At 39.2% G+C, this 25345-nt stretch overlaps 1 protein-coding gene and 1 pseudogene across 2 annotated transcripts; both read left to right on the forward strand.

The window, feature by feature from the left end:
- Positions 1-2592: 2592 nt before the first annotated feature.
- TMED5 (transmembrane emp24 protein transport domain containing 5) lies at positions 2593-14924 on the forward strand. 2 transcript variants are annotated; one of them, XM_006830954.1, is made up of 4 exons: positions 2593-2949; positions 7022-7119; positions 13349-13532; positions 14706-14924. In XM_006830954.1, exons 1-4 carry the CDS (start codon positions 2761-2763, stop codon positions 14922-14924), a joined length of 690 nt encoding a protein of 229 aa, XP_006831017.1. In that variant the 5' UTR covers positions 2593-2760. The 2 variants fall into 2 exon arrangements, with proteins under 2 accessions (XP_006831017.1, XP_006831018.1); XM_006830955.1 differs by having other exon boundaries at positions 2761-2949; positions 13349-13575; positions 14691-14767.
- Positions 14925-21125: 6201 nt separating this feature from the next.
- Positions 21126-22061, forward strand: LOC102840739 (annotated as a pseudogene).
- Positions 22062-25345: the final 3284 nt, after the last annotated feature.

Raw genomic sequence — 25345 nt, forward strand, 5'->3', positions numbered from 1 at the left:
TTCTTTAAAGGAAAAAATTTAAAAAAAAAAAAGGAATGAATTAATGAATTTCTTGTACCTTGCCTGAAACATTCTGTGGTGTCTTTCAAAACATTCTTGCTCTAATAGAATTTAGCTCATATTTCTATTTTAAGTGTTGCTAAACCTTCATGATGGTTTAAAAAACAAAAATTAGTTTCTTTGCAGCACAAAGCCGTAAGACGAAGTTCTAGATACAAATTCACAAGATTCAGTTTTTATAATTTTATAAAACACAAATAGTCTTGCTTACTTTCTGATGCTGTTACGTGTTGTCAAGTCAATTTTCAACTCATAGCGACCTCATGTGACAGAATCGAAGTACCCCACAGGCTTTCTAAACTTAAACTTTACTGGAGCTGATTGCCAAATGTTTCTCCTGAGGAGCTGCTGGGTGGGTTCAAGTGCCAACCTTTGGTTAACAGTCCAATGCCTAATTGTTAGGCCACCTACTTACTTTTAAAGCACAATTAATTGTGTAACATTTTTATTCTATTTTTAAGATGAAAAAATTAAAAATAGCAAAGAAGTTAAATAACTTGCTCAAGGTCACACAAATGGTAGAACCAGGATTTGAACCTAGGTCTTAGGAGCCAAAGGAGTTTTCATTATGTCACACTGCTGTTTGCCAGTTTATTATACATCACTTTCAACATGAGGTCACAAACTCCGAACACCTGATAAAATGGTATCATTACAGTCACTCATATTTTCCCAGAAGGAACTTATTATCAAATAAAGTCATCCCTTTCTCACATTCATAATGGTTATTGGTTGTTGTTGTTATGTGCCATGGAGTCAGTTCCGACTCCTAGCGACCCTGAACAGGGTTTCCGAGGCTATAAATCCTTACGGGAGCAGAATGCCTCATCTTTCTCCCAAAAGCTGGTAGTTTCGAACTGCTGACCTTGCGGTTCATAGCCTGATTCGTAACCACTACGCTACCAGAGCTCCTTCATAATTGTTAAAACGCATACATTCATATGTTGAAACCACAGAGATCAAAATGATGTTTGGCAGGCCAACTTACAGAAATATATGAACAAGGAACCAAAGATATCAGTCCGGAACAAGAACAAAAAAACTCACAAACAAAAAGGGGACAATAGTGTAGCAACAGAACTTTCAAATAAAGAAGAAATCAAGTAAATTTCAAGAAAAATAAAACAAAGCTAACTACAAGGAGAATCAAAAATTATCCACACTCATTATATTAAAACACTCATCCATGTCTATGGCTGATGACAATGAGCACGCAAGTGAAATGATTCTGTCAAACAGATTATGTGGCAATCATCTGTAAATCAGCCATGGCTCTGCCTATGAAATAATCCACAATTGACTTGGGTTTCGAAAACTTAGTAGTGTGAGATGGGTACTAAAACAACTCACAGAAGAGCATAAACAGAAGCATTTGGACATCTGCAAACTAAATCTGACTGATATTGGAGGGTAAAAGTTTCTTTAAGGGAATACAAAAGCTTGCTGGCAAATGGACAAAGTATACTGAAGAGCAAGGAGGTAAAGTCAAAAAATGATGTCTTTGTCTCTTCTAAAAATAAATTCTACAGCCAGAGTGTGGATAATTTTTGTCATCCTCATATAAATCTAAAATTAGACCAAACCCTATCGTGAACCCTAACCCTAAACTTAACCATAAGCGTAGTGGTTACGAATCGGGCTGCCAACCACAAGGTCAGCAGTTCGAAACTACCAGCTGCTCGCGGGAGAAAGATGAGGCTTTCTGCTCCCGTAAAGATTTACAGCCTCGGAAACCCTGTTCAGGGTCGCTATGGGTCGGAACCGACTCAACGGCACTTAACAACAACAACATAACTCTGAAAGGAGTCCTGGTGTGGCGCTGTGGATTAGTGCGCTAGACTGCAAAGTCGTTTGAACTGTAAGGTCAGCGGTTCAAGCTCACCAGCCGCTCCTCGGAAACCCTATACAAGGTCGCTATGGGTCGGAACCGACTCGATAGCACTTAACAACAACAACATAACTCTGAAAAGCACCATGCTCAGAATGGTCTGCAACCAGGCGAAGTGCGGAAGCTGACTGTGTCCAACGTTGCGGGAAGAAAAGGAACAAAATCCCCCCCAGATAGGCCGATTTCCACCAGCCAAGCAGCAGTCACTCACCACCCAAGTCGTAACTAAGGAAAGAAACCCACCCCCAACCCGACAACGGCGCACTCCGCGCTCTCGGAAGACTTAGATCTTCTCCAGGGCCCAGGCGTGGAAGCATCAGAAACAGGACGCAGGGGAACAGCGAGCGCCGGATACACCGAGTTCGAACCGTCGCGGGAACCGTTGGAGACGCGTCTCCCTGGCCGCAGCCCCGCCCACCCCATCCGCTCAGCGTAAGGCAACCCAAAGGCGCGGTGCCTGTCGGGGAATCGCGGTCGGTAGGCATTAGAAACTACATTTCCCACAATCGCCTCCTCGACGCCCATTGGCGTGGAAAACCATGGGAACCTGCGGCCGTCCGGGTGTGAGGCGGGACGCGCTCACGCCAGACCAGGAGAGAGACCGAGGAGGGACTTGTGGCCCCGCCCTCAGAACCTACCCTTTAGAGCACGGTGTTTCGCCCTCCGAGGGAGCCTTTGCCGCCGCTAGCTGGAGTTTCTTCAGGCTCCAGGTTTCTCTACTAACCACGAGAAATCCAAGAAGGAATAGCGGAGCCCGGGCGCCCATAACCCATTCCTTCCTCGTCTTTTAGTCCGAGATCGCCCCGGCAGGAATGGGCGATAAGGTCTGGCTGCCCTTCCCGGTGCTTCTTTTGGCCGCTGTGCCACCAGTGCTGCTGCCAGGGGCAGCCAGTTTCACGCCCTCCTTAGACAGCGACTTCACGTTTACCCTTCCGGCCGGGCAGAAGGAGTGTTTCTACCAGCCCATGCCCCTGAAGGCCTCGCTGGAGATCGAGTACCAAGTAAGTGCCCAGAGGGAGCAAGCCTCCTTACTTTAGCCCTTCTCCACCGCGTCGTAGCCTCTCACCCGCTTGGAAACTTCTTTGGGGCGGCCCGGGTGATGGAGAGGCTGGGGCCGCCCGGGAACCAACCAGTTCCGCGCAGGCGCGCAAGGCGAGGCTCGCGAGGGTCCCGGGACCTGGAAGTTAGGTGGGACTTGCAAGTTAGGTGGAACCTGGCAACGACCTCTTTCCTACTGTCGAAAAGAAGCCCGAATTGATGTTGTCGGTGGCTTTTTTCTTTTTTCATAATACAGCCGTCGCTTTTCTAGCCAGCCAGTACAAGCTCCAATACTGGGAATTTCACAATACTGCACTGATACACGTTCTTCTTCATTATTGGACGAGGTGATGACACTTGTTTGAATCTCCCTCACCCCTTTTACCCAATTTCTATGCCATAAATCCTCAATCTTTTTGAACCTAAAGATTTTGAAATTGTTATCATGTGATTTGAAAGGGACTCCTGGTGTGGCGCTGTAGGTTAATGTGCCAGACTGCAAAGCCGTTTGAACTGCAAGGTTGGAGGTTCAAGCTCACCAGCTGCTCCTCGGAAACCCTATACAGGGTCTCTATGGGTCGGAACCAACTCGACGGCACTTCACAACAACAAATCTAAGTCCTGGTGTGGCGCTGTGGGTTAATGCGCCTAACTGTAGAGTCGATTTGAACTCACCTTGGAAACCCTATACCGGGTCACTATGGGTCGGAACCGACTCGACGGCACTTAACAACAACAACATTTGAAAAGCAGCCCTGATAGCGCTGTAGGATAAGCACTGGACAGCTAATCGGCCGTTCAAATCCACCAGCAACTCTGTGGGGGATAGATGGGGCTTTCTGCTCCAATAAAGATTTACAGTCTCAGAAACCCTATACAAGGTTTCTGTGAGTCTAAATCGACAGGATGTCAGTGAGTTTGGGTTCTGTTTTATTACTGCTGTATTTAATTGTGCATTTTCTTCACAGCTATGTAGGTCACTATTTTTAAATAGGAAAAGATAGAACCATATATTAACTAACATAATCTTTCTTTCATTTGGCAGTGTAAACTTTATCCCAAATTAATGTTTTCTTTTTTATCCTCTTTCAAAAACTCCAAATCCATTGCTTTACTTATCAGACCTTATAGAATTTCCATAGGATTTGTCCCACTGAGTTTCCAGTAATTGCTGTAGAATAAGCACCAGTCTGCTAACCTCAAAGTCGACAATTTAAACCCACCAGCTTCTCTCTCAAACCTTATATAGGGTCCTGATGAGTAAGAATGACTCAATGGCACACAGCAACAACAGTCTTTATGGAAGCAGACTGCTACATATCATCCCTACATAAAAGTTCTTTATCATTATCAGTATACATACCTTGTGGATAAAAATGGATTATTCATTTAAAAATCTAAATCATCATTGAGTGCCTAATATATGTTAAGCCAATCCAAGTGCAAGGACACAGTAGTACGTAAAAATGTACTACATGCTTTCATACAATCAGGGAGTCTTGGTGCAATTAACCAAAAATTTGTTAAGTTTAGCCGCAGACCTGGTGATCTGCTTCCATAAAGGTTAAAGCCATGAAAACCCTTGGGGGCAGTTCTACTCTGTCACATAATAGGGACATTTTGGAACTGTAAAAGAACAGATCATTTTCAATGGCCAGTAAGTTAACCAGCCTACCTGAAATACACAGTTCATATCTGGGAGGAGTAAAAAACTGTATTGAAAAAGTTGGTTGGAAGATGGAATGGCTGGAGACTCTAGACCCAGTCAGGGAGAAAGGACTGTGTGCCGATGACATGGGGGAGGCGGGCAGGCTTGCAGGGTATATACCCTTTGGTTGGTTGATGATGCGTAGAAGGGATTGTAACCATGGCAATATAAAGCTAATGTTATCCCATGTAAACTATCACATAATTCACAATAAAGCATGTATAATTCTTAAAATAAAGTGAATTAAAAGAAAAAAAAACGTTGATTGGAGTCAGATCATGGAGCCATTGAATTCTATGCTAAGATGTAGCTAATTATTCTCATTTTATTGAAAAGGAAATAAATCACAATTTTAATTTAGTTTTGCTAAAGGAAACAAGTATAAATTACTATAATTGATGAATTTGACCTATATTTAGGGTCACAGAGGACCTATGGACCATCAAAGGAGAAGAGCACAAGCGAAATGTGGGACCCTATCCAGAGATGGAGACAGAGATGAGGGCATGGAGAACTAAAGCGGCTGAGGACTCTAGACTCAAAAAGAAAGAAAGGCTGTATGCTGGCGGCCAGGTCCTGGTGGCCAGGAGGCAGGCTCGCAGACCTTTGGTTATTTAAATGATTATGTATTCCCAGGTGTTTTTGTGTACATCCTCCCTCCAAAAAAATAAAAACAACAACAACAGAGGAAATAGAAGCAAATTCTGTTGAATGATGATGCACGGAGGAGATTGTAATCAATTGCAATGAAAGGATGAGTGTAGAACTGATATTCCCCCATGTAAACTATCACTCAATTCACAATAAAAACTTTAAAAAAATTTTTTTTTGTTTTTTATTTAGCATGTAGCTGCAAATTAATGTGCTGGACTGCAGGGTAGGTTTGAACTGCAAGGTCAAGTGTTTTATTATGAATTATATGATAGTTTACATGGGAGAACATTAGTTTTACATTCATTCTATCCTACATTGTATCATTACCATGGTTACAATCCCCTCCATGCATTATCAACAAACCAAAGGGTATACCCTGCAAGCCGGCCCCCTACACTACCCCCACCCCCAGGTCTTCAGCACACAGCCCCTCTCCCTCTCTGGATCTAAAGTCTCCAGCTGCTCCATCGCTCCACGTCATTGTCTCTGCCTCCATCTCAGGCATCACTGCTTCTCTGGGTGGGGTCCTGCTCTCTGCTCTTCTCCCTTGATGGTCCTAGGGACCTCCGCTCTTAGACTGGAAAGTTATTTCCTCCCTATAAAACGTCTACCTTTACATTTCCAGCCTTCACAATCAGTCCTGATAACAATTATTCACTATCGTATCAGAAGAGACCCATCTGCATTTCATTTCATCAGCTCTGCCTAGGTAGATTGGATATTACTCACTGGAGATTCTGCCTTCCTCCATGCCCTCTGGCTCTAGGTTCCCTCTTGAAAACTTGTAAGCCAGTCACTTCTTGCTTTTGTAGTCCCCGCCCCCCCATTTTAGGTAGCCAATGTCCTAGTTGCCCATCCCTGTCTACTCTGTGTGTGGAGGGTGTGGGAATGATTCTTGCTGTAAGAATTTGGTCCCTTTTTTGAGCTACTGCTTCCATAGGTGTAGGTCAAGTTCATCAAATTGCATCAGATTACTCTTTTTTTTCCCCTTCTTTCTTCTTCTGGTTGAGCTCTGATCATCCAGTCATTGAAGCCAGGTCAAGTGGGTATTATCTGCAAGTGTGAGTGTTCTTGTGCATATGCCTGCTCTTTTTATCAGCTGAACACTTCACTCTCCACATTGTAGGGCTTAGCTCGCCACTTCATTGTTGTTTTTCTCTCACTTCCCCTTATTGGTGACGAGCGTGGTCACCAATCAGAGCAAAATGCATACATTTTTAAGCAGTAAGACCACATTTGAACTCCCATCTAGCTGTGTTTCTTTCAAATCTATTAGGCAGAAGGCACTATTTTAGGAAGATATTTTAGTGGTGGTGGTGTGCCGTAGAGTCGGTTCCGACTCATAGCAACCCTGTACAAGGTTTCTGAGGCTGTAAATCTTTACGGGAGCAGAAAGCCTCATTGTTCTCCTGCGGAATGGCTGAAAGATGAGGCTTTCTGTTCCCGTAAAGATTTACCCATGAAACCTAAATTTGTGATAGCAATAAAAATGAGTAAGAAAGGGACAAGTTCCAAAAATGAATAGAACTGGATGAATTGTGCTCCTCTGTAGTTCTAACAGAAGTCTGTTGGCTTTACTAGCCTTCTCTGTTAAAAAAGAAAACTTTCATCATAGAATATACTTCTCATGTTCAGAATTTGTAATATATATTCTCTTCTGTGCTCTTCTGCAGGTTTTAGATGGAGCAGGATTAGATATTGATTTCCATCTTGCCTCACCAGAGGGTAAAACTTTAGTTTTCGAACAAAGAAAATCAGATGGTGTTCACACGTAAGTAATCTCTTCTAGTTTTAGTTCCTTCGGCTAAATAGTACCAGTGGATTCTGTGGTGGTGTTGGTGGTGCACTGAGGAGTCGGTTCTGACTCATAGTGACCCTGCATAGGGTTTCCGAGGCTATAACCTTAACGGGAGCAGAAAGCCTCCTCTTTTTCCCATGGAAGAGCTAGTAGTTTTGAACTGCTGACCTTGAGGTTAGCAGTTCAACTCGTAACCACTACACTACCAGAGCTCCTTAGTTGACTCTGTTGTTGTTAAGTGCCGTTGAGTCAGTTCCAACCCATAGCGACCCTGTATAAAAGGTTTCCGAGGAGCCACTGGTGAGCTTGAACCACCAACCTTGCAGTTCAAACTGACTTTTCAGTCTGGCACATTAACCCACCATTGTCACACCAGGACTCCAGTGGACTCTGTTGTTGTTGTTGTTGTTAGGTGCCATCGAGTCGGTATCAACTCATAGCAACCTTATGCACAGCAGAACGAAACACTGCCCGATCCTGGGCCAGCCTCACTACTGTTGCCAAGCTTGAGTCCATTGATGCTGCCACTTGGCCAGTCCATCTCGTTGGGAGGTCTTCCTCTTTTTCTCTGACCCTCCACCTTACCAAACATGATATCCTTCTCCAGCAACTGGTCCCTCCTGATAATATGTCCAAAGTATGAGAGACGAAGTTTGGCCATCTTGGCCTCCAAGGAGCACTCTGGCTGCACTTCTTCCAGAACAGACCTATTGGTTCTTTTGGCATCCCATGGCACTTTCAATATTATCCTCCAACACCATAATTCTAAAGCATCGATTCTTCTACAGTCTTCCGTATTCACTGTCCAGCTTTTGTCTATATATGAGGTGATTGAAAATACTATGTCTTGGGTCAGGTGCACCTGAGTCCTCAAGCTAACATCTGTGTTCTTCAACACTTTAAAAAGGTTTTGTGCAACAGATTCGTCCAATGCAATATGTCGTTTGATTTCTTGACTGCTGCTTCCATGAGTGTTGATAGTTGATCCAAGAAGAATTAAGTCCTTGACAACTTCAATAAGAATGTTGTTTATTGGTCCATTGGTGAGGATTTTTGTTTTCTTTACATTGAAATGTAATCCATACTGAGGCTGTGCTCTTTGATCTTCATCAGTAAATGTTTTAAGTCCTCTTCACTTTCAGCAAGCAAGGTTAACATAGTCAATACTAAATATGGGAATCCTGGTGTGGTGTTGTAGATAAGGTCAGTTTGAACTGCAAGGTTGGCCATTCAAGCTCACTAACTGCTCTTTGGAAACCCTATACTGGGTCACTATGAGTCAGAACCGACTCAACAGCACTTGACAACAACACTAAGTATATGAGTATTAGATTATTTCAAATGAGCATGTTAAACTATCCATAAAGAGGTGCAGTAAGATAAGCACCAGACTACTAATGGCTTTTAAACCTGCCTGTTATTCCAAGGTAGAAAAATCTTTTGCTCCATAAAGATTTACAAACTCTCATGCCACACTATGAGCCGGAGTCAGATGGATAGTAGTGACTTGGGTTTTGTTTTTGGAATAATAGGCCATCTAATAAGCTACAATGTCTTCAGATACTAAAATGTCTTTTATTATACTTTGTTATAGGTTGAATTGTGTCTTATCAAAAATATGTACTTTAAATTCTAACTTCTATGCCTGTGGTTACCATTCTTTGTTATGTTGATGAGGCAAGATTGTTGTTGTTAAATGCCATTGAGTCTGTTCCTGTATAGGGTTTCTGAGGAGTGGTAGGTTTGAACCGTTGACCATGCAATCCAGCACATTATCCTGCAGCACCACCCTCGTATCTCTTTTGAACTGTTGTTGATGTTAGATTCCATTGAGTCAGTTCTGACTCATAACAACCCTGAATAAGGTTTCCAAGGAGCAGCTGGTAGGTTTGTACCACCGACCTTGTGGCTAGCAGTCCAGTGCTAAACAAGTAAGCAGAGATAGGGAAGAGATATGCCAAGCCACAGGAAGATTGTGTAGGACAGACCCTCAGAGGAGACAAAGCCTTTCCTCCAGAGCTGACAGAGAGCACTTTCCCCTGTAGCCAGCACCCTGAATTCGGACCCTAGCCTCCTAAACTGTGAGAAAATAAATTTATGTAGTTAAAGCCCCCATTTGTGCTTTCTCTGTTACAGCAACACTAGATAAAATTCTTTTTTGTTGTTGTTTAGGCATTTTGCTATGATCCTGACTTGGTTTCTTCTTTTTTTGGCTAAATACATGAGTATTCCCTAAGTAGTGTTTCCAGTCTGCTGTGGCTTTTTAAACCTGCCTTTCCGGTTAGCACAAGCTTTCCATTTTAACTAGGTATCTGACCTAAAGAGTTTCTTGAGCTGCTGACTATATCATCTTTGCCCATGGTGTTCTTTATTAGAACAGCAGTACATCTGTCTTTGCATGTATATGTGTGTGTGTGATTGTATTTTCACTCAGACATCACTCTTTTAAAATAATTAGAAAAAGATCACAAAGTAAAAGGTATGACCTTAGGAAACCAAACAGAAAGAAAATACTATCATAAGTCTGTGACTCATACAAAAGGCCTTACACTTTGCTATGTTGCGCCTCACAGATAATTGCGGTTTTTGTTTTTTGTTACAAATTGAAGGCTTATGGCAACCGCGCCTCAAGCAAATTTTTCAGTGCCGTTTTTCTAACAGCATGTGCTCACTTCATGTTACTGTCATTTTGGTAATTTTCAGAATATCTTAAACTTTTTATGGTGTGGTGCTGTAGGATGAGCACTGGATTGCAAACCCCAATGTCAGCAGTTCAGACCCACCAGCTGCTCATCGGAAACCCTGTACAGAGTCACTATGAATCAGAATTGACTCAATGACTCAATAGTACTTAACAACAATAGCATTGCACACTTTTCTACAGTATAGTGTAAATATCGCTTTTATATGCACTGGGAACCCAAAAACTTCATATGATTCTTTTTGTGATAATTTATTGTGGTGATCTGGAACTCAAACCACAGTACCTTTGAGATATAGCTATAGTTTCTTCTTAGATTTCACCTCCAAATTTTCATTTCACTTCTCACTGGTGTGTTGTCCTGTTCCTTTCTATTATTTTACCATAGCACTTTCTTTAGTTGATATGTTAGCATGTTAGAGTTAATTAAACTGTGAGTTCCTAGGAAGTGGAAGAGTGAGTACAGTGTCTACTATTTGTCATAAGGTAGCCTTAGCATTTTATATGCTATCTAAATCATTCCAACCTGCTATGAGATAGATGCTTTGATTCCCATTTTACAGAAAAGGAGGCTCAGAGAAGTTAAATGTGCATTTATTTAAAAGGTGGAGCTTCATCCTAACCAAAACTATTGCTTTCTGCCATACGATGCTTTAGAACATCTCTGGCACATAACACTATGTAACTATTAGCTGTTATCCTAATTATTGGTCTTTGCTCACTAAAGCAGTAGCATGTATGATGCCCAGTAAATACTAAATGCATGTTAGGAATGAATGGGGGCCTGGAATCTGTGGTAAATCAGGCAATAAATCAAATAAAATTGAATTGGTGGAAATATGTATACCTGTGAATTTAGAGAAACAAAATAGTACTATCGGAAATCTTGAAATAAATGTTGATGTGATGATTCAAAAAGGATGCGCTGGGAATTAAAAAACAAACAATGATTTTAGGTTAGTGCAAAAGCATAATTCAAGTTTTCCTTGCTTAACTGAGGATGTGGCATTGGCAGGACATTTGAAAAAGGCACATGTTTAATGAAGATTTGTTTTCATAATACTAACTCCCACACCCTTGCCAGTCCCATATTTGCCCGGTTGTGGTGGTTGTGTACCATGGATTTGGTTCTGACTCATAGTGACACTGTATAGGGTTTCCAAAGCTGTAAATATGTATGGGAGCAGAAAGTTTCATCTTTCTCCCTTGGAGCACCTGGTAGATATGAACTGATGCCATATTGCAGTTAATCTAATTCTTAACCCACAACGCTATCCAACCTTTAATCGCTTGACCCTTTGAATCTTCAGGTCACATAGAGATGATAGAAATCTTTCTTTGTTCCAAATCATAAGTGATTATATTGAGGTCGTTTGTGAATCTTGATAAGAAGTCCTGGTAGCATAGTGGGTTAGTTGTTGGGTTGCTTACTACAAGGTCAGCAGTTCGAACCTACCAACTGCCCTGTGGGAGAAAGATGAGGCTTTCTGCTCCCTTAAAATTTGCAGCCTTGGGAACCCTGTACAGGATTGCTGTCAGCCAGAACCAACTTAACAGCACACCACCCCCATGTCTGCTATATCATGAGAACAATGCTATTAATATAGCCTAGCTCATACAGGGTATATTTTCTGAAAAGGGCTTATATACACACACCTATCCTTCTCCTAAAGAGCTCTGGTAGCAAAGTGGTTACAAATTGGGCTGCGAACCTTCAGGTCAGCAGTTCGAAACTACCAGCTGTTCCGTGGGAGAAAGATGAGGATTTCTGCTCCCGTAAAGATTTACAGCCTCGGAAACCCTGTACAGGGTCACTATGGGTCGGAACCAACTTGACTACACTTAACAACAACAACCTTCTCCTAATTCAACATTTTACATTCCTTTTCTGATTTTCTAAACCTCTCTTCTTGCATATACCTTCACTGCAAGGTAGGACTTGGGATATAACCTGGAAAGTTGGAAGAAAGGATTTTTGTCCCCTTTATGCCTTCAAGTTCCAGCAAGTTCTCAGCAGCCTTTACCATACAATACTTGATGCAAACTTTCAATTCCTAAATGGATCTGAGTTTCATTAAAGATCTTGGCACCAAAGGTTTTACTGGGTTCTCCCTCATGTCAGGCATAATTCATGCCAACCAAAGAGAAGTATAGGCAAATACTACAAGACAAAAAGAAGTACAAGTTAACACCCTGATGAAATTTCGGGTATCAGAGAGCTGCAACGGACTAATGCTGGACCACAAAGGATGGAAATGTTAATCTAGAACAGCTTTAACTCCAAATTCCCACTGTTTAGGGGGAGCCTCCTAATTCTAGCTGAAGTCATCCTTAAGAAACTGAAAAGAGTTGAGTAGTAAACAGTTAGATTACAGGTAGAAAGATTCAGAAGTCACCAAAGTAGACAGGAAACTTGCTGGTCATATCAAAACCCATATTACAATGCCATGAAATTAAAGACTTCTTTCCTGGGACAAAATTAGTCCATTGTATGTGCATGTTAGGAATAATGAATTTTTATAAAAGGGTCTTAATTTACAATTGCTGTGACTATGAACCCCATGTATGTCTCCTTCACCTGCTTAGTTCTTAGAGGATAATTTTAGAAGCACTGTGGCTTTGCCAAGAGTCTGAGTTGTCTTTTAGCTGGCTTCCTAAAGTTGACAGTCTCTTGTGAAATAATAACCTGAATAATTACCTCAGTCATATATTGTAAAATATAAACTACTTTGCCATTCATTCTAGTAAGTAGTTTTTGTTTTCTTGTTGTGTGGGACAAGTGGTAGATATCATTAGCCTCTGCTATATTTTTCTCCATTGAAATATTTCTTCAATGATTAAAAAAAAATTAGAAAACCACTTTGTTAAATATATTCTGCCAAGGCCAGTTATCTTGAATGTGAAGCGAATGAGACCAAGATTACAAATTCTATTTAGAAGTGCAAGGCATTTATTGAGTGAAGGTGATGTCATGATGGCAAAGCATTGGTGTAGACCACAGACCTCATTCCTAACATAAAGTACATTGCCAAGTAGGGAGCCTGGGAGAAAGCACTTAGTATAACCACAGCTTTTGAAAGCAAAACTCATTTTATAGATTAGTCTTCAGTTGAAGGATAGGCTAATAGCCACATTTACATATAAATTGACTCAAAATAAATTACTTTTAATAATGTGTTAATATTAAAGTTTATCAGAGGTTATTTCATATTTAGTTTGGGGTCTTATCCTTTACCCCAAATTAAATCATTTGCCATAATTCACTTAATAAATGCCAAACATCTAAGTTGCAAGTTTGTCTCTTTCCCAAGAAGTACCCGCTTAAATTGTAAAGAAGGTTTTCAGGTTGTCTCTTTTCCAAGAAGTACCCACTTAAATTGTAAAGAAGGTGAGTCCTTCTGTCTGTAAGCTTTCCAGTGATTATAAACCTTGTTTTTCCTTCTACCTGTAGTTTTTTCTTTGAAATTCAGATTGAAGTAGATAACATGTATCTTTATACAGGGTAGAGACTGAAGTTGGTGACTACATGTTCTGCTTTGACAATACATTCAGCACCATTTCTGAGAAAGTGATTTTCTTTGAATTAATCCTGGATAATATGGGAGAACAGGAGCAAGAACAAGAAGATTGGAAGAAATATATTACTGGCACAGATATGTTGGATATGAAACTGGAAGATATCCTGGTTAGTATAATGTTTTCAATAAAAATGACTAGTACCCTGAGAGCTTACTATGTAATAAGCATTGTATCTCTATTTCTGTTAAGTGCCGTAGAGTTGGTTCTGACTCATAGCAACACTATATGGGGTTTCCAAGGAGCGACTGATGAGTTTGAACCACTGACCTTGTGGTTCAAACTGACTTTGCTGTCCTGGATTATCCTACAATGCCACACCAGGACTCCTATATCTAATACTTTACACTATGAGATAAGTGTATCAATAAGATTCCGTATTTTCCAATGAGGAAACGTGTTGTAGGGGGATTAAATAATACTTCTACTCATATAACCAGGTAGAGGCAGAACTAGAATTGGAGTGCAGGCTCGGAATTATAAAACTTTCTTAAAATGTTTATAAACAAAATATCGTAATGATCTGTAGCATACTTGCACATGGAATAAAACTAAGTCATCTGTAAACATTTATGACGTATAGGCAATTTTTCCAAGCATGGTTTTTATAACACTATTTACATAACAATACTGTGAGCAGACCTATAATCAAGAGAAACTAGCACTAGACATAAGTGTAAACACTTTTGCACTAGCCGCATAGCTGCTTTGTATTGCTGTATGTTTTGTTTTATCTTGAATGTGCATATTGAAGGTGATGAGAGGGTATGAGAATCCATGTGATAATAATAGTTCTGCCAGTGTTAGGGGGAAAGGGTCAATACTCCAATCATATACATAATCAAAAGCTAGGAGCTACTCAGTGATATGTGTGACTAGCATATATACCTAGATGATAGAAATGTCTTCCAGAGGAATAACTACATTATTTTGAGTTTGAAATTTCTAATCTCTAGTATTCTTCTTACCTCAATATTTTTAACAGAGTATTTTTATAACTCTAGATTTCAAATTATAGCAAACATATTGTAGATCAGTTAGGTTAAGAAGTTAAAATATTATATGATCATATTATATGTATAATTCTATTGTTACTGAGCTCTCTAAAACTTTGTTTCCTTACCTGAAAAATGGATACCACATCTAGAGTTGTAAGTATGAAATGCAATAATAGCATATAAAACTAACATGATTATTAGAGTACTGTGGAATACATTTTTTAATTAACTGAAAATAACTCCTGAGTATTATTTTATACTAAAATTATTTTATTTATCTTCAGGAATCAATCAACAGCATCAAGTCCAGACTAAGCAAAAGTGGTCATATCCAGACTCTTCTTAGAGCATTTGAAGCCCGTGATCGAAATATACAAGAAAGTAACTTTGATAGAGTCAATTTCTGGTCAATGGTTAATTTGGTGGTCATGGTAGTGGTTTCAGCAATTCAAGTTTATATGCTGAAGAATCTATTTGAGGATAAGAGGAAAAGTAGAACTTAACATTGAAAAAAGAGGTGAAAAAAAATGCAATAAACTGTTACAGTCAAGACAATTAATAGTATTTTCAAAAATGGTTTTAGATATCCTAAGTGTGAAAATAAGTGTAACTTAAGGGGAAAGGAAAGTTTTCACTTTTGTCTATATAAGTAATCTTACTGATCCAGTTGTATTTACAATTATAGCAAATATTTTGCCAGAGTATAGGTATAACTGAATGTATAACTGACAGAAGGCATATTAATAACTGTATTTTCCTAAATTTGAAAAAATTTTGCATATGTCACAGGTGATTTAAATAACAGCATTGGGCCTACATGAGACACCAAGCAAATTTGTTTTTAAAAGGTTCTCATACCCAGAAATGTCTTTGTAAATGTGGTGATTATAAATTCATTATAGATGTTTTAGTATGTTAAGTTATAAATCAACTGAGAATATGCTAATTATGGTTTGACTATATGTTTAGAAAAGAGACTCAACTTTTTTCTACTTATATATGCACCTCTATTATGATATTAATAGACATACCACTTTGAAAAAGTTACATTTTAGAGATTTTTTAAAGTAAATGTTACATTTCAATTTAAAATTGTCAATAAAAAACATTAGTTTTATATTTAGTCTATATCACCAAAGCTGACATTTTGATAATTATTAAAATGCAAAGTCCTATTTATTATAATTTTCCCTTTGACGTATTTGGCCAAAAGTTGCTCAACCTCCATATGGAAATATTCTGTCTAGCCCTTAACAAAGGTATAGAATTTTTATATGAAATATGAGAGAAAATGACAATCTTTATATTATTACCTGTCAACAGTATTCTGTTAATTTTGGCATCATTACTGACATTATTGTTGTTCTTGTTGTGAAGTGCTGTCGAGTCAGTTCCGACCCATAGCAACCCTGTGTAGGGTTTCCGAGGAGCAGTGGTGAACTTGAACCGCCAACCTTGCACTTCAAATGGCTTTGCCATCTGATGCATTAACCCAGAGCACAACACCAGGCATACATTATTATCAGTAGTTTTAAAGGAAATACTGCTAAAGAGATCTGGACCTACCATATTAAATGTCTCCTTTTCTGATCTATCACAATCATCAGAAACAAAGAATTTAGGTGTACTTAAGAGACTTATCTGATCAAATAAAGTTCCCTGAAGCAAAACCAAAGTAAATATTCTAATCTGAGTGACTATTCATGAGAATCAAATTTTCACTATATATCCGAGGAAATGAATTTCCAGTTAACTGGTAAATACAGTTAAGACTATTTAATTGTGGGTTTTTTGTTTTTGTTTTATACCATTATTGCATTTTGTTTTGATTTATTTTTTGTAAGTATTCAGGTACAATTTTTTAAAACTTAAGCCTTGCAGTACATTTCAGCATTGAGTATACTCTTATTTATTAGCAATTTTCATTATAATTTTCATAAGTGTCCTTTTGATGAATTTATTGATATGGAAATAGGTTTGCAAAAACTCATAGTCCCAAGTTATATACACCAAATACATGAATAACCCACATATAAATATAAGTAAGTCTTTGCCATCCTAGCTTATCACAATCTGTGGTGTCTTTTCAAGGACTACTAGTTTTGCTGCATCATGAATTAAATAGAACTTTTAGTTTATACCCTTGAATAATATTCTTTATGACAAAATACAATGCATTAGAAACAATCAACTTATAGTAAGTTTAGGTATAAAACCCATTTGAAGATTGGTAATGCTGAAATTCTTGATAAGCAATGGTTATCCATATGTTAAGTGCTTGTTGAGTCGATTCCGGCTCATAGCAACCTCATATAGGGTTTCTGAGGCTGTAACTCTTTTGCAACAGCAGAAAGCCTCATCTTTCTCCCAGGTATTCAGATTGTGCTGCCAATGTAGATACACTTCTTTCTTCTTTACCCTTAGCCTGTGAGGCTTTCTGAAAAGGAGGCAAATACGACATTATCAATTAATTTACCAAGAAAATGTTTTCAGTCTTTTGGTATAGCCCCGGTAACACATACAGAGCAAGGGCCAATATTTTCCCCCTTTGTTAGACTCACAATGAGACACAATTTTAATTATATTACCATAACTAATAAAACAGGGTACAGCTAAAACTACTGCACGTTCTCTATATAAAACTGTGATTAAGAATTCTACCTCTCATTAATGTGCTAACATTGAATTTATTACATCTTCAACCTATATGTGTGATGTTGCCACTGATTTTAAGTCTTATGATTCAATAACCTCTTATCATATATTTAATAATGGCTTTAATTGGGAATTTAGGAATGTTATGGACAATTTATTTTTATAGAATCATGGTAAAAAGAGTGAGATTATTTAAGAAGTACAATAAAACCTGTGAGCAGCCAGAATCATGTAAGGCAGAAACTTATCAAGAAGGAAAATTCAAATATTTTCCACTAAGTAAAAGTGTACTATTACAGGCTAGAAAACCTGGGAGACCATGAAAAGTAGTTCCACTGTGTTTTGGCTGTCACAATTTACACTGTATGTTACCTGTATTTTAAAAAAGAGTAAATTTGCAATCAACGCAAAGAAGTCTTTAATATTTCTAAAAGCATATTCTTTTTCTGTTTCATATGTTTTTGGGTTATCAGTATTCCAAATTAAAATTATGCTAAAGTTGAATATATTTGTCTTTTTTAACAGCTGGTTTTATCTTTGATTTTATTGTTTAAACTTTTTAATTACAACATTTAAGGTCTTTTTTCCTTTTGAATCATAAATTATATGCTGTTCTTTTATTTGAGAATCAAGATATGGATGGTAAATAAGTGTTTGATATGGCATTGAGAGAAATTATAAATTAAGATGTCATCTTATGTTATCTGTCCTTAGATATTAGTATGTCTTAAAATGAATTGACAAAAAATAAGTACCTATAATTGTATGCTTTCTCAAATGAAAATTCATACTAAAATTTGAAAGGAAATAGATTCATCATGTCATTGTTTTTCATCTTAAGTGTAATTATGCACAACTAGTCTTCAAACTGCTTTGTTGTTGTTAACAGCCATGTTAAATGAGCAATTGAATATAAGTACTACGCTGATTGCATATATAATAAAAATTACTATCAAGGAAAATCTTATTCAACAGTCATTATAAATGGTGTCTACTGAATGACTTCATTGATCGCCACTAAATGTGCTCTCCCATTCTTTTGAAAGTTTGAAAGTCTATAGCTGTCTGTGCATCTATTTGTACATCATTCTGAGTTGTTGTTAGTGCCATTGAGTTGGTTCATACTCATAGCTAGCCTGCATAAGGTTTCTGAGGAGCGGCTGGTGGGTTTGAGCTACCGACCTTTTGGTTAGCAGGCCAGCACTTACCCTACAGTGCCACACCAGGACTCCATTTTTACTAAACATGCATTGTAGATAAAATCATTTGAAATTTTGGAATGTTAAATAGCACCCAGGGAAATTGTATCTTCCATCTGGAAACATTCAAATGTCCTTCCACAGGTGAATATTTAAACTTTGGCATAAACATACCATAGAATGCTGTGCAGCAATAAAAAGTAATAAACGTTCATATATAGAATTAGTTAGGTAGATCTCTCATGAAATTAGGCTTAGTGAGAAAAGCAAACCAACTTCCTGTTAACTAAAATCAAACTAATCTTAGTGAAAAAGTGATTATTTTAAATTCTGGTTCCATTCTAAAGATTCTAGTTGTTAAATTAAACATTATTACAAAAACAGTGTGGGAGGGGCATCTGACTTCTAAGTTACCAAGAGGGGTAGAATCACCATAAGCACCACCAACCTAAGAGGTAGAAGTCAGGCCAATGTCCCCTCTCCAACCATTTTTCCAGTCTGACACCAACCATCTCTCGCACGTCCATCTGCTTCTCTGCTGGGTTTGATCATTTGTAGTGATGGCTACAGAGAACTTACCAACAGTACTCATGATTATGGGGTTTCTTAGGGAAGTAACCTACCACTCATCTATCAGTTTGTCACACTTTGGTGTCCTGTGTGTTGCTGTGATGCTGGAAGCTATGTCACTGGTATTTTCAATGCCAGCAGGGTCACCCATGGTGGACAGGTTTCAGTGGAGCTTCCAGACGAAGATTCAGAGGAGAGGACTACTTCTGAATGTGTAGCCACTAAAAACATTACTGGTAGCAGGACATTGTCAGATAAAGTGCTGGAAGATGAGCTGTCTCCTCACAGTAGAGTTGCGCATAATGGCATGAATAGAGCCAAGTTTTCTGGACCTTCATTTGCTGATGGGGCACAACTCAGAATGAGAAATATGTAAACATTCATTAATAATCAGAACATGGAATGTACAAAGTATGAATCTAGGAAAATTGGAAGTCACAAAAATTAAATGAAATGCATAAAGATCAGGCATTAGCCAGTGAAACAGGCCTCTTGCGGAGCCTTTGCAGTGTATAGGACCTTAAATGGAATCCTGAGCCCCAACCAGAACCTTCTGAGGTGGGGCATTCCCACTACAAAGGACAAGCAGACCAGCCTGGAACAGCTAGAGCAACAGAAGATACATCTTCAAAGAAAGCAGGAAAAACTCCAAATAAAAATGACAATATGATTGGCTACTACAAGACTAAGCAAGTTGTTCACCAAGAAGCCATCAAGGCAAGCAATGAGGTCCCTCCCTTCAGGACAAATCCCCCCTCCAAGACTGAAACAAAGGGAACACATGAGCAGGTATATAAGCTTGCTGGTGCCCATGTTGGTCTACTGGTGAGTGGAAGAGAGGGAAAGGCAGCAATGAAGAAATGGGCTGAGTTCAACCATGTTCCATAGACTCCCAGTGACCTGAATATGAGAGAGAAAAGAAGGAGGCCTGGTTGGTTCGAAATGTGGTGAGACCAGGCGACACCTGAGGCCATGGACAAGGACCTAGTCACGGAGGGCTCAAGCTGAGAGTGAATCATCCAGCTGATAGGAAGTGAGGGGAGATGCAAGAGAACACCCAAACTTACAGATAGTACACATTTGACATAGCCTCAGTAGCTTGATAATCAGAACTCGACTAGAAGATTTTTTTTTTTAGTTTTTCTTAAAGGAAATGAGTGTAAATTGCTACAATTTGATAAACTTGACCTACACTCATGGATATAGTAGCTCAAAATACCAACAGAGAGGGAAGGAGTCTTCTCATCAAGTATCAATCCTATACCCTCTGTACACAGGGTAGATAGAGACAGGCAGCTTAGACACTGGCTACCTAAAATGAGGGACCATATAGGCACAAAATGACTGGCTTACAAGTTTTCAAGAGGGAGTTTAGTTTAAGAGTGTGTGGGGAAAGATACAGTCCCCACTGAATAGTTTTCATCTTGTCTAGACGGGTCTGGTGAAAAGAGATGGGGATAAGATTCCTATGATTCAACAATGAGTAATTGTTATCATGACTAACTGCAACTGTCACAACTGTAAAGGTAGAAGTTTTGTAACAAAAATGGGGGCGTAGTTAATCTTACAGTCCAGAAACAGAAGAGCTTAGGACCATCAAGGGAGAGGAGCACAAGCGACCTTTCCAGAGAAGAGCACAAGAGAGCCTATCCAGAGAAGCCGCAACACCAGAGATGAGGACTTGGAGAGAGGGAGTAGCTGAGGACTCTAGACTCATGGAAAGAGAGGGACTGAGTGCTGGTGGCCAGGAAGCAGGTTTGCAAAATATGCCCTTTGGTTGTTTAAATTACTATATATTCCTGAGTGTTTCTGTGTACATCTTCCACCCCCCAAAATACAGGGAATGGAAGCAAATACTGTTGAATGATAATGCATGGAGGAGACTGTAATCATTGCAATGATATGATGATGATGTTCTCCCATGTAAACTATCACTCAGTTCACAATAAGAAAAAAAAAAAAAAAAAAAAAGTCAGGCACCAGGCATTAGTGAGCTGAAATGGACTGGTACCATTTGGAATGAGACAATCATATGGTTTAATATGCTGGGAACAACAGATTCAAGTGGAATGACTTCACATTCATCATCAAAAAGAACATTTCAAGATCTATCCTGAAGTACAATGCTGATAGGCTATATTCATACACCTACAGAGAAGTTAATACCACTATTATTTAAATGTACCATCAACCACTACAGCCAGTGATGATTAAACTAAAGATTCTGGTAGGGCTATCATCTGTTCTATTTTGTGGAACCAGCAGACTCTTGAATTTCAGATGGTTTGTGCTAAGAATTGGGTCTTGAAGAAACATTTTGAAGGCAATCCTACTAAAAGTAACTGAGTTGAAGACAGCTGAGCTTCCACCCATTAAAAACAGGAGGTACCGCTTGAAACTTTTTTCCTCACTGTGGATCCTTATATGAGAGTGGTAGTCAAAAAAATTGAAAGAAGATGATATAATAATGGGGCAACCAATGGCCAGAATTGTGGAAAGTAAAAACGCAACCTTACCAACAGTAACTATGCTGTGACTCCTTCAGACTGGACAACACACACCATTTCTGATGGGAAAAGCCTGGAAACACTGCCTACAGTATGGCCAAACACATTTACCACTGCCTTTGGCTCTGGTGTCAGTTGGCATGACAGGTCTAATAGGCTAATTTGGCCTTACTTACCATCTGATGTGAGAGGTGGCGAAACTGTGAAAGTTAATGCAGTGGTAGTAGCAGTGGGCTCTGTTGTTGGGCAGATAACCAAACTAAAGGTGATAAAGTTGCCTACATTAAAAAAAATGGATTTGATGTTGCCTTAAACTATTAAGACAGTAAAGTCTTTGGAAGAAACTTTGAGAAAAGCTTCTCCTGATGGTTATATATGATATTTTCATCCAGTAGGTGGAGAGTTTTCTAACACTTATCCCCCAGATGAAGAAATTTGAAAGAGTTGCTATATAGGGAGCCATCTCTACATATAGCAGGACTCGTCCATTTCCCCCAGGGGCACCCCCATTATTAGCACCTACCTGCAAAAGTGTATGGAAGGATCTATCATTGCCCGCTGGCAATATGGGTTTTGAAAAACTTACTGAAATGGGTCTCAGAGGGTAAAATCCAATACCACAAATACAGAAGGATTTGAAAGCATGCCAGCTTCAATTATGGGAATGCTGAAAAGAGATAATTTGAAGGAAACAATAGTGAAAGCTTAGAAAAGTCTACATGAAATCTAGACACCATTTGGATGGTTGTGTTTTTTTGCCATTTAGTAAAAATGTCAAGTGCTGTCAAGTTGATTCCAACCCATAGTGACCCTATATAGGGTTTCCAAGGAGCAGCTGGTGAGCTTGAACCACCAACTTTGCAGTTCAAACAGCTTTGCAGTCTGGCGCCTTAACCCACAGTGCCACCCCAGGACTCCAGTAAAAATGTACACTGCCTTAATTATCTAATAGTCATTGTAATGAGTTTGACCTACCAAAAATAAAATATATTTCAGTGTGTGCCAGTGCAGGTTAATACGCTGGACAGCAAAGTCAGTTTGAACAGTAAGGTTGGTGATTTCGGCTCACCAGTCAATCCTCAGAAACCTTATGAAGGGGGTCACTATGAGTGAGAATCAACCTGACAGCACTTCACAACAACAAATAAATAGCAAGTCTGAAGTATTCTACCAAATTCTTCATACTGAAATTCATCAATCAATTTGCATTGATAATTACTGGTGATTGGAAAGCAAAAGTTGGAAACAAAGGATCAGTAGTTGGAAAATATGGCCTAAGTGATAGAAATAATGCTGGAGAACACATGATAGAATTTTTGCAAGACCAATGACTTATTCACTGCAAATATCTTTTTTAAACTACATAAAAGGTGACTATACACATGGAGGAGTCTTGGTGTGGTGCTGTGGGTTAATGCGCCAGACTGCAAAGCCATTTGAACTGCAAAGTTGGCAGTTCAAGCTCACCAGCTGCTCCTCAGAAACCCTATACAGGGTCATTATGGGTAGGAACCAACTTGACGGCACATAACAACAACAACAACAACATACACATGGACCTTATCAGATGGAATACACAGGAATTAAAATGACTAAGTGGGAAGAGACAGTGGAAAAGCTCAATATCATCAATCAAAACAAGGTCAGGAACAGACTGGAACACACCATTAATTGCTCACAGACACGTTCAGGCTGAAGCTGAAACAAATTGAAACAGTGAGAAAATATTACTTTAAATATATACCACCTGAATTTAGAGATCATTTGAAGAACAGATTTGGTGCATTAGATACTAATGACCAAGACCATAAGAGTTGTGGGATGACATCAAGAATATCATACAGGAAGAAAGTAAAAGGTCATCGGAAAGGGAAAGTGTTTTCTGGCAAGATGATGGACTAGGCAAGGTGCATTGCTCAGACCTTGTATAACAAAAATATGAGAGACCAAATGAAACAGACAAAGATGGAAATCCTGGAACCCTGAACAATGGAGGCAAGTTTAGAGAAGTGGACAGAGTACTTGCTGGGAGGAGAAGCTGAGAAAGTGACAGACTGGTGAGCGGCCAGCCAGATGCAGCAGAAAGTGGCCTAGGAGAGCATATTCACATATGTGACTAGAAAGGTGCGATTCCTTCTTTTTCCCAATGCTCCCCTGGTGGCCAGAGGTGTGGCAAGCTCCCACCCTCATCCAGACCCTGCTCTACAGAAGTTTGGACCTACATGGTTGATGCCAGACGCTATGCCAGTCTGAGGCAGGAGCCACCTGTACAGTTTTGGTGACTGGATTCAGGTGGGCTGGGCTCCACACCTACAGAACCCACAGAGTCACCAGACCAGCATTTAATCTGTTACCCTGCCCCAACTGCTATGTGGTCAGAACAGACACTGAAATGCTCAGTCAAGGGAGCCTTCAAAAACTACTTCCGGGTTGAGAGTGCTGAACATAACATCGAGGTCAACAGGAACTCAATTTAAGGCCAGGATCTCTCCTGTCACATCACTTCCACCCCCACCTCCTGAGCTCCTTAGTTTGCAGGCGTCCCCCAGAGTTGTCTTTGCTCCAGGTCCAACAGCTGGTGTTTTGTGGAGGGGGGCATTGGCGGGGGGTGGAGTGTTTGTTTTTTTCCTTGTTTCATTGTTTTGAGTCTTTCTCCTTGTCTTTCCATTCCCATGAATTTTATCCTATCTCTGTTATTGTTTTTCCTTTGTGTTTTACATGTTTCCTCTTCTTTTTTCCCCCTTTTGATCTGTCTCTACTACTTGCTACTCTCTTTTCATCTTCCCTCTCCCTGGTTTCATTTTTCTTTTAAATTTTTCCATTTATTTCTTCTCTTTTCTGTTGCATAGCTGTCTATCCTTCTTCCTGTCCCTCTTTTCTCTTTTTTTAATTATTCTGAATAGAAAACAGATTATGTGCTCTGTAAACCTTCATTCAATTCATAAAGTTAAAAAAAAGAATACTATAGGAAATAATCCAATACAGAGAAAATAAAGAAAACAACAACAAATATCAGACTATTGGTTAGGGGGAGTGGGGGAGAAGAAAAAGCCAAAATGGATGTCAGAAGAGATTTTTTAAACATTCTATCCAGCATACATATGCTAAAGCGAATGGAAGAAATGAGGATGTAAAAGAACTGAACAGAAAACTTCACAGGACAGCTTAAGAAAACAAAATAAATTTTTATAATGAAATGTGCAAAGATCTGGAGTTAGAAAAAAAAAAAAAGGGAAAAACACATTTGGCATTTCTGAAGCTGAAAGAACTCAAAGAAAAAAATCCAAGCCTCAACTTGAAATATTGAAGAATTCTAAAGGTAATACAGAAATGGCTACAAGCATACATTGACAGAAAACTTCCAGAGATTCAAGCCGGATTCAGAAGAGGCTGTGGAATGAAGGATATATCATTGCTGATGTCCGATGGATCTTGGCTAAAAGCAGAGAATATCAGAAAGATGTTTACCTGTGCTTTATTGACTACACAAAGGCTTTCGATTGTGTGGATCATGACAAGCTATGGACAACATTACGAAGTATGAATATTCCGGAACACTTCATTGTGCTCATGAGGAATCTGTACCTGGACCAAGAAGCCGTTGTTCAAACAGAACATGGGAACACTGAATGTTTTAAAATTAAAAAAGGTGTGCGACAAGGTTGTATTCTTTCACCATACTTATTCAGCCTGTATGCTGAGCAAATAATCCAAGAAGCTGGGTTCTATGAAGAAAAACATGGCATCAGGATTGGAGGAAGACTCATTAACAACCTGCGATATGCAGATGATACAACCTTGCTTGCTGAAAGTGAAGAGGACTTAAAACATTTACTGATGAAGATCAAAGAGCACAGCCTTTGGTATAGATTACATCTCAATGTAAAGAAAACAAAAATCCTCACCACTGGACCAGTAAGCAACATTCTTATCAAAGGAGAAAAGATTGAAGTTGGATCCAAGAAATTCATTCTTCTTAGATCAACTATCAAC

This window comes from Chrysochloris asiatica, unplaced genomic scaffold (genome assembly GCF_000296735.1).
Source record: "Chrysochloris asiatica unplaced genomic scaffold, ChrAsi1.0 scaffold00002, whole genome shotgun sequence".
Classification (NCBI taxonomy): Eukaryota; Metazoa; Chordata; class Mammalia; order Afrosoricida; family Chrysochloridae; genus Chrysochloris; species Chrysochloris asiatica.

Bases quoted from the DNA above. Each gene is read 5' to 3' on its own strand.
- TMED5 (XM_006830954.1), top strand. From the start codon at position 2,761: ATGGGCGATAAGGTCTGGCTGCCCTTCCCGGTGCTTCTTTTGGCCGCT. The intron at 2,950-7,021 runs GTAAGTGCCCAG...GCTCTTCTGCAG, and splicing joins CGCTGGAGATCGAGTACCAA to GTTTTAGATGGAGCAGGATT. The intron at 7,120-13,348 runs GTAAGTAATCTC...ATCTTTATACAG, and splicing joins AAATCAGATGGTGTTCACAC to GGTAGAGACTGAAGTTGGTG.